This window comes from Sorex fumeus, unplaced genomic scaffold (genome assembly GCF_029834395.1).
Source record: "Sorex fumeus unplaced genomic scaffold, SorFum_2.1 ptg000130l, whole genome shotgun sequence".
In the NCBI taxonomy this organism is placed as follows: Eukaryota; Metazoa; Chordata; class Mammalia; order Eulipotyphla; family Soricidae; genus Sorex; species Sorex fumeus.
The window spans coordinates 10092290-10101555 of NW_026606187.1; the positions used below are offsets into that span (position 1 = coordinate 10092290).

Consider the following 9266-nt stretch of genomic DNA (forward strand, 5'->3'; position numbering starts at 1 on the left):
GCCTGGATTGCTCAGACTGTCCTTGTCCAGAATGCCTAGTTATAGCCAAGGCTTTCCATGTTCTTTGCTCCATAGAAACTCTTTCAATACCCCCTTCCTATGGAAAGAACAGACCCCCTATAGCACAGTTAAATGAAATGGGTCCGAACTCTGCCATGAAAACTTTAAGAAATATGTTTTACCTCTTCATGCTCCCAAGAGATACTATCAGAATAATCTCTGTCGTTTTCCACTTTTGTATGAGATCTTTGATGCCAACACTCTATGCTCCTGAACAATTATCCTTTGGAGTGACTGGAAACTCTCTTGTTCATACAAAATATAAAACCCCAGGAAGCCTACTTGTTTTGTTATAACTCAGTTTTCACTTTACTGGTTGACTATTCTGAGGATGTGACTTCATTAAATGAGAAAATGCTGAATCTGATACACTGGCCTCTCTGCACAGATCTCAGTAAATGTCTTCCCCTCTTGCGCGCCTCAAGACTCTATGTTCTTAAACCCAGAACAGTTCACAGAGAATTCACTCTTGCTGTGTATCTTTTATTCTCCCGAGGTTTTGATAATGTGCTAAGTACACAGTAAAGAATCCTCCAAAATTGCAAATCTAATGAGTGTTGAATAGAATTGCTTGGAGGTCATCTCTGCTTCTGTCCCTAAAAGCAGTAGTCACTCAGGGCCTTGGATTCCCCTTCCGACACTTCTCCCTTTAACTGAGAAAGAGTCTTCCAGTGTAAACAGAGCAGAGCACCCTGGGCTCAGAGGCACACCATCCATTTTGCTAACTAACAAACGTTCAGGCTATGAGTTGATAACCAGAGTCGTAACAATGTTTTATTGTTATCTGATTCTTGGAGGAAGGAAGGGAGGAAGCAGGTCTATCCCAATTCAGAAGCATCCAGGACAGGGAATACTCTAAAATATTTACATTCAGGATCCGAATTGAGTGGATTTAATTCAGTCCCTGACGTTATGCTCAGCTACCTCTCTGGAAGGACCTTCCCCCCATCCTCACCCACATGCTACACACATAGAGGGGATAGAAATCATATTCTTTCCAGTTGTCATATATCTCTTTGTTAGTAGGATTTCTATTGGGTATGCTCAGAGACCCAGTAGGGCACTGGGTCATTGCATTTGGGCCGTGATGAAGGCCAACCCTGAAATGCTTAGTCTCTTCATGAATTTGAAGATGCTCAGAAGAGATCCAAGTACCTGAACTTTGGCTTCTTATTCCTTGTATTTTCCAAATGGCCAGCTGGGCTTGTAGGACAAATAGATGACTAGACATACCCACAAGAATAGGTTTATTTTCAAGAAAGCAAGACACTTTTTCAAGACCCTGAGCCCCTAAATGAGCCAATGTTACATTTCCATGTACATGTCATTTTACTCTGACCCATAATTTATTATCATCTATGCTAGTCTTAGCTGCTATATCATATCTTTCTAGTGCTTGGCCTTTCTTCTCTCCATTCCTTTATACCACTTCTTGTCCAAGCAACTCATGTTTAAAACATTAGGGCATAGACAACTCAATGCAAGCATGCTTATTTTCAAAGAGTATCTTCTTGAAAATAAGAATAGTCCCTTTGGAGTATCCACTGCATCAAAGAAATCTTGATGAGTCTAGAAAACTCAACTGAACCTTTTCCAGATGGCCAAAAATCCTTTCTTGGCCATTTATTTTTTTCAGCACTTGAATAGGTAAGGTAAGGTAAAGGCCCTCCCGTTGTTCAGCAATTTGCTCGAGCGGGCCCAGTAATGTCTCCATTGGAGACTTTGTTGTTACTGTGTCTGGCATATCGAATACGTCACGGGGAGCTTGCCAGGCTCTGCCGTGCGGGCGAGATACTCTCGGTAGCTTGCCGGGCTCTCTGAGAGGGGTGGAGGAATCGAACTCGGGTCAGTCATGTTGGCTGTGTGCAAGGCAAACGCCCCACCACTGTGCTATCGCTCCAGCCTGGCACTTGAATAGATGTCATGAAAGTAATATCCAATATATGCAGCAGAAAGACAAACTGCAGATTACCGAGTACCACCAAGCTCAACAGGAAGTCTGATCTAAATATTTCTTCCAGGCTCCCTTGGGAGTTGGTTGCAGAATGACAACCTTTGTGGGTTTTGAAGAGAAATGCAGCCTCTCTGTATCCTGGACGGGGTGAGGTATGGGCCAGGCTAAGGTCAGACCAGGGCAAGTTGCTGAACTATAATGAACTATAATGAAGGTGACTCATATCCCTCATAGCAAGCTTTAAAAAACAATGCAGGCTCACTCTTGCCCCTTTACTCAGCCATGCCTATTGAGACAGAAGATGTTTGGCATCAGTAAAGGATTCTGTCAGGTCAAATCAGAAAGAACAGTCTTGGCCTTTCCTCTTGAGTCCAGAAAAAGTTGGATTGGGAAGGAAAGGGGAAAAAAATCTAGTGTTTGGTTCTAAGTAAGACTCCAATCCCTGGCCTAGGGTCATTGCAACTCTGGGTAAATTTCTTATCTTCTTCCTGCCTATTTATTTCTAGTCTTTGAACTTGCCACAATTCATTCCTACTTCCGGGAGTTGTTTGAGAAATTTCTATGTGTTCTCATATGTAGGAGGCAATCAATAATGTCCATTTTGATCCCCTACTTGAAATGTAAACTATGGCAGGAAGTCAGTTCATTCTGCTTGCTTGATTTTTTAAATTTGTTTTAATAATACGGCATAGTTTTCTTTTATAATATTAGAGAAATCCCACTACATTCATTATGCCAATAGCTAGCTAAATGAAAAATGTATGAGAAAACCAAGGCCAAGAGAGCTGATATTCCTATGTTGCCAGAAACCCAGAAGTTTAGGAGCAGAAGAGAACCTGAACTTTCCAATGGAGTGATAAGTGCCAGGACTGCCAACTTCGTGCTCTTCTTTCAGCATCAGCTCTTATAAGTTGAAATTTTATTTCACCTCCAGGATTCCTATACACACACACACACACACACACAATCTTTCAAGAAATTGACTCCCAACTAAACCCATAGTCTATCCCTTTAGTGAGATTTTCACAGAATCTACAAGATGGGAATACACATGGACTAAGAAAATTGGTTTTATTAAAACAACTTTATGGAGACCCATTGCTACTCAAAGCAAGTGCATCCTGCAAGTTAATACTCTAACCCCCCTTTCTTTAGGTTGAACCCACCCTGATGATAGGATGCACTTACTGCTGAGACCAGATATACACCTAGCATTATTTGAGCAAAGATGGTGAGAGGGAGGCTCTTGTTTACATTTTAATCACTTATTTAGTATTACTATTAGCTTTTTCCCTATGAGTTACATGGGACTAAACTCCACACTCAAATACCTACTTGAAGCGAAGAATAAGTGAAATTGAGCCTCCAAGAGTACTAGGGAAACTCTGCAGCAATAAATCCTACAATGCAAGTAAAAAATAAATATGATGACCACAGTGAGACAATAAAAATTAAAAAGAACAGTGAAGAACAGATAAGAGAGGAACATAATAGCCATGGAAAATGTTTTCTAAAGTAAGCAAAGAAAATAGATTCTGCAATGAAAGCAACGCAGACAACAATTTTGAATCAGGGGCAAACTAATTATATTAAAAAAAAGACAGTGTCTCCAAAATTTCATTTCATTTCTTTCTCTTTTTTTTGGAAACGAAATATTTTAGTTCCTTCATAGAGAGACATATTACACAATGTTAACAACCATGAAAAACAATACAAAATGCCCTCAATTTAACAAGTAGAAAAATATAACTAGTTATATATGGCATTTGTGAATCTAATACTGTACAGAAGTAATTTATGGATTTTACAAATAAATTATAGCTTAAGCTTTCCTTAAAATTCTTTCCCCACCCTCTGGATGTACATCGGAACTTGCAACAGGGAAGTCCCCGGGCCTGGCCCGTACCCCTCAGTGCCAATCAAATGTTCTGCCCACGAGCTCGAAAAACTTCTTATTTGGCTCATGAAAATATTCGTGGAGTTTATTGAGGAGCTTGGGGTCGACTTGGGGGTGCGCCCGGCCCTTGGACTCGTGCAAACAGCGGTCCCGGCCGCCGTCCCGCAGGCAGTAAAAGCCCTTGGTCTTGTTAAAGTAGAAGTTCGAGGCGTTGATCTGCGGCGCCAGCCTCAGGAACCGCTCGACCTTCTGGATCTCGGGGAAGGGGTCCCTGATGAGGCGGTCGCCGTCCACGATGTGGACGTGGCGCAGTGGGAAGAAGCGCAGCCAGCGCTGCAGGTGCACGTGGTAGAGGCTGCGGTTGAGCGCCTTGTACTGGACGTTGAGCCGCCCGTCCCGCAGCAGCACCTCCTCGACGGGCGGGTAGGGCTTGCGCTTCTGCAGGTGGTTGTAGAACACTTGGGTGTAGTCGGACAGCACGCGCTCCGCCGGGTCCCGCAGGATGAGCAGCAGCCGGATGGCCGGGTTCATGCGGTGCACGCGCTCAGGCACTTTGGGCGACGTGAAGTAGGCGGGCGTCTTCTCCACCGTCAGCTGGCGTGGGGCGGAGAAGGGCATCTGGCGCAGGTACCAGCCCAGACCCTGGCTGTAGTGCTCCTCCCAGTCGAAGAAATGCACCTCGTTCTCCGCGGCCGCCACGTCGGGATGCAGGCTCAGCATCTCCAGCAGAGCGCGCGTGCCGCCCTTGCGCACGCCAATGATGATCGTGTGTGGCAGCTGCTGCGCCGAGCCGTTGGCCGCTGCGCCCTCCCACGCCTGGTCCTGGGGCATCTCCGCCGGTCCAGGAAGCTCCCGCTGGCCGGGCTCCACCGCGCTCTCCGCTGCAGGCCTGGAAGGCACCACGTGGAGCTGGGCCACCAGCAGCACCGCGCCCAGGAGCAGCGCGCTCATGCTGGACGCCGGACGGGTGACTTCACTGGGACGGGCGTCGCTGGGTCATGAAGCGCTCCCGATCAGTGCCACATGGGGGTCGCACAGGCCTCCGATTACTAGGAAACAAAGGGAAAAAACCGTTAACCTTAAGAAACGTCTGACTTCGTGCTGTTTTGCTAGCCTGTCAGTCACCCTCCCTCCCTCACCCCCCCCCCCCCCCACACACACACACCCTGCTTTATTCCAATGGTATAAACTTTGCTAGCTGGTTACTAGAGTAAATCTTTGAAGAGTTTGCTGAGACAGAGACAGAGCATCTCTCTGGCAACTCCTTCTGAGGGTGCTGAGAGAAAAAAGAACAAAGGTAATGTAGTATGTTCCACTCAAACTTAAGTTGTGAACCCGAATTTCATATAATTTCCGTCCACCACTAAATACTATCCCATTTCATTATTTTCACCATGAAAATAATCTTCAGCTCTCTGAAACAACAGAAGGGCAGATGTGACTCTGCACCCTCTTCCACCATGCACCAACTACCAAGGAAAAGGGTTGGAGAGAGTTTGGGATCTCAACAAACATCCATGAAATACGAGCACCTCCCCCCAGCAGACTGAAAAACTGAAGAGGGAAAAGGAAGCAGGAAGTTTGTGCTCCCCCCTCCTCCCACCCCAGCTCCTGTCAGCAGCTCCTGATGGAACAGGGCAGGTGAATGTGAAAGCATTGAAATATTAGTTCCTAGTCTTGCCCTTCCTTGCATTGTCCCTTGTGGCCTCATTGAGGGGAGTCTGCTCCCCGGGAAGTTGATTTGGGTTTAGCCAAAGGCATGTGGGCAGAGGATAATGACTCAGTTCCTAGGTTCCCAAATCTTGGTTTCTGGAGACCTTGGGTATTTCCATTGCCATAGAAATTTATTCCTTCACTTAATACTTGTCTAAAATCTAGAACGTACGAACAAAATTCGGGGCATTATTTCTATGATCCAACCAACGATTTTCCTTCTTAGATACTAATCGTATTAGCTTCTCTGAAAAAAAAATACTAAATTACCAGGTGAAAACTTCTAGAGATTCATAGAAAAATAAATAAGGGCCTTGAAAGAGCAGGTGACAGAAGTATTTTTGGGAAAAAAAAATAAGAAATGTTTCAGGAGGAAGGCCAAATAAGATGAAGTTCAAGGTTGGTTTAACTGATTGGATGAGCTCAAGGTAATGTGCCATATCCTTTCATCAGTCGAAAAATTCCAGCAGATTTTCATCAAATTTTATTCCCCCCACCCCACCGCGGCTCCAGGAACCAGCAGCAGTATATAGAAAAACATTAATGAATATCATTCACATTGTGTACATCCATTATGCATACACACATATATATCACATGCTCATGTGTATAGCTTGTGTGTGGGCACTCATAAATGTCATTGTGTGCACATGTGTGCATAGATGTGTGCAGTGTGTTTCTATGAGTGTGCATGTGTGGTTTGTGAGTGTGCACGTTTGTGCTGCTGTGTACACACAGAGGCCTGAGTGTTTTTATGTGCTATGAGTGCACTATAGGCAATATGTGTGGCCTTGTGCAGGGACGAGGCCAGCTCTGAGAAGGAATAGATACTGTGTACTGGGGAATTTAGTTCTCTGTGGTAAGCACTGCCCTCCTGATCTTGCAGCTTTCTATTTCAATTCAGTGAAAATGCAGCAGAATACAGTCTTTCCACACACAAGGATCGAGGGGAAGACAGATAAAAAATTCACATCACCTAGTGGTTAATTCTCTATCCAGTCCACTTTGACGTGTCCCTGTGAGAACAGTGCCCCTCCAACTTTGACTGTTTCCTACAAGAGAATTACTAGCAGACAGCAAAGAAACTAAATATAGTTTGTCCTTTACCAAAAAATTATTCATAAGCCTGGGTTGCCAGTAGTTTAACATTTTTATTCTCTACTTCAATACATCCTTTAAAAATATTTTCTTATGTCTGTCTACTACATTAAAATATATTTGAGATCTATAGAAAATAATCTAATGCTACACACATGTAATCTATAAACATGTACACTCATGTATAGGTATAAGCATAGACCTTGGGTGTTCATATATATCTTGTGTGATCTATGTGTATATGCATGGAAACATGTGTATGGCTATGTAGAGCATTATATGTTGTATAATTATCATAATATATAATTACCAATATTTTATAATAAAATAATGTTATAAATTATAATAAACTCATTCTAAATTATAAAATTACTACATATAACATACTTACTATAATAGAAAATATAACATGTACAATATAGCATGTAAAATAATTATATATTGTAATATTATGTACTATATAGTACCATATATGTGCATTATAAAACTGACTAATGTGTAGCTGCATATAAACCTACATGTACAGTAAGGTGTATATATACTAGTGCATATATGAACATTAAATTTTGCATGAATGCAAAAACCATTCTACACCTACGTATGAATAGTCTGCCCACACATATGTATAAATAGTCTGTACACACAAATGCAAATACATGTAAGTATCAAACTCATACCACAGTGGCCATAAGGAGTCAGCTTCCTTCTGTTTGATATTTGAACACAGAAGCAGAAGAATACCTGAGCCTTACAGAAAATGAAAGGTCCCCAAGTTTTCATTAACCTCTAAGTGAGGACCTCTGGGCCCCGCTTATCTGAATTTACCACCACGTTTGGAAGAGAATCCTGGCATCCCTGGCTTTCATTTTATCAGCAAGGAGGATGTGAAAAACTGACAAGGGTTTCAAAAGCCCTGGGCCTGGAACTTGTGTCTCCAGAGTCCAGCCTCTCTACTTTACCCCTCTTACTGCGGCTCCTTACCATGTTGTCTTCACATAAAATAAGTGTAATGCTTTCCTCTTTTTGGTGGGGTGGGGGAAGGATCCTACAGGAAAAAAATATCCACCAGAAACTTACCCAGCACAAATAATCCTTCAGCCACCTGGGTTCAGAGTCAGCTGATACACGGGAATCCACAGCTCACAGCGGTAGCCACACACTTGTTCTAGCCAGTGGAAGCTTGTAAAGGAATTACAGAGGCAGTGGAGCAAGGAATTCCACCTCTATCTTTGACTTTAGTTAAAGTGACTTTGCTTCTCTTGCCCTCAGCTTTCTCTGCTGTAAAACGGGAATCATTCCAGCGAGCTCAAGTGGTTACTCAGAGACTGAAATGTGAGGGTATGTGTCAGTTCTGTCCAAGAGAAATATGTGAGCCACACTGGAGCTTCTTTCACTTATGAAATGTGTATTCGTGTATGCTATAGAGCAAACAGTTTAGCTCACTTATGGACAACATCTCCATTTTTACCTTTATCTTCCCTTCCTCATAATTTCAACATTATTGTCCCCAGGAGATATGTTCTTGGAAAATACTGAGTTGTGTTGCCTAATCAAAAATCATGCTCTATTATTTTTTTCTGTAAATGTTCAAATGACCCTCATGTACACTATTATATTTTACAGGAACTGCATTAAAAAAGAAATGCTCTTATGAAACCCAATATACCCCCTGAATTGTTATTCCAACATCTGATCACTCTATAAAATAAAGGAGAGAGTTTGCCTTATTTTGGTGTTGTTTTCAAACTCCATGTGAATCTAGTTTCTCTTACAGTCCAGCTCACAAGTGTATGTGACTGTTGGCCACTGCAGAGGTTGCCCTGAACCAGACAACACTGAGAGAGTGGATTCTCTCTCTTCTAGAGGAAAAGCACCACCTCTACTCACTCACAAATTTGAAGCCTCCTCACCCAGAAAAGAAGCAAGGAGACGATTTTTAACCTGAAAGTGGCACAAAGATAAATTCATTGTTGTTCCTCAAGAAGCAAGCCGGTAATATTGAATCAGTGGAACATTCTGGAGTCTGAAGGTCAGACCTGGCCTGGCCTGCACAGACTGTAGATAGCACCTGGGTTCAAGCCAGGTTCCTCTATGTGAGCAAAACTAGTAGCTCCAATCTATGTCCTTGATACAGAGCAAGTAGACTTGCACCAGCACCCAGGGCAGTGTGGTGTCAAACCTAAGTTCTCTGAGGAACTGACAGAAACTCAAGAACATGAGGCTCTGAATCATTAGTGATTGACCCAGACGGGAGAGGGCAAAGGTATGATTCCAACTCAATTTGCTGGACCAGGAGAAAAGCCAGAGGGTCAAGTGATTGCCTTGCAGGCTGCTGACTCAGGTTTCACCCCAGGCACCAGATGTGGTTCCCCCAAACCCCACCAGGAGTGAGTCCTGAGAAGAGAGTGAGGAGCAAACCTTGAGCATCCCTGGGTGTGGCCCCCAAAAAAATCAAAAAAAAAGAACATGAAGAGCAAAAAGCAAATGTGCACAAGCCAACTGAAGAACCTCACGGGCCCTTTTGTTCCTTGGCCATCAATGCCC

At 43.3% G+C, this 9266-nt stretch overlaps 1 protein-coding gene across 1 annotated transcript; it reads right to left on the reverse strand.

Annotated features, from left to right (window-relative positions):
• Positions 1-3144: 3144 nt before the first annotated feature.
• On the reverse strand, positions 3145-4960 carry HS3ST1 (heparan sulfate-glucosamine 3-sulfotransferase 1). The gene has a single exon (XM_056138836.1). It carries the CDS (start codon positions 4860-4862, stop codon positions 3924-3926), a length of 939 nt encoding a protein of 312 aa, XP_055994811.1. The 5' UTR covers positions 4863-4960; the 3' UTR covers positions 3145-3923.
• Positions 4961-9266: the final 4306 nt, after the last annotated feature.

Coding starts and splice junctions, on each gene's coding strand:
- HS3ST1 (XM_056138836.1), bottom strand. CDS start 4,862: ATGAGCGCGCTGCTCCTGGGCGCGGTGCTGCTGGTGGCCCAGCTCCAC.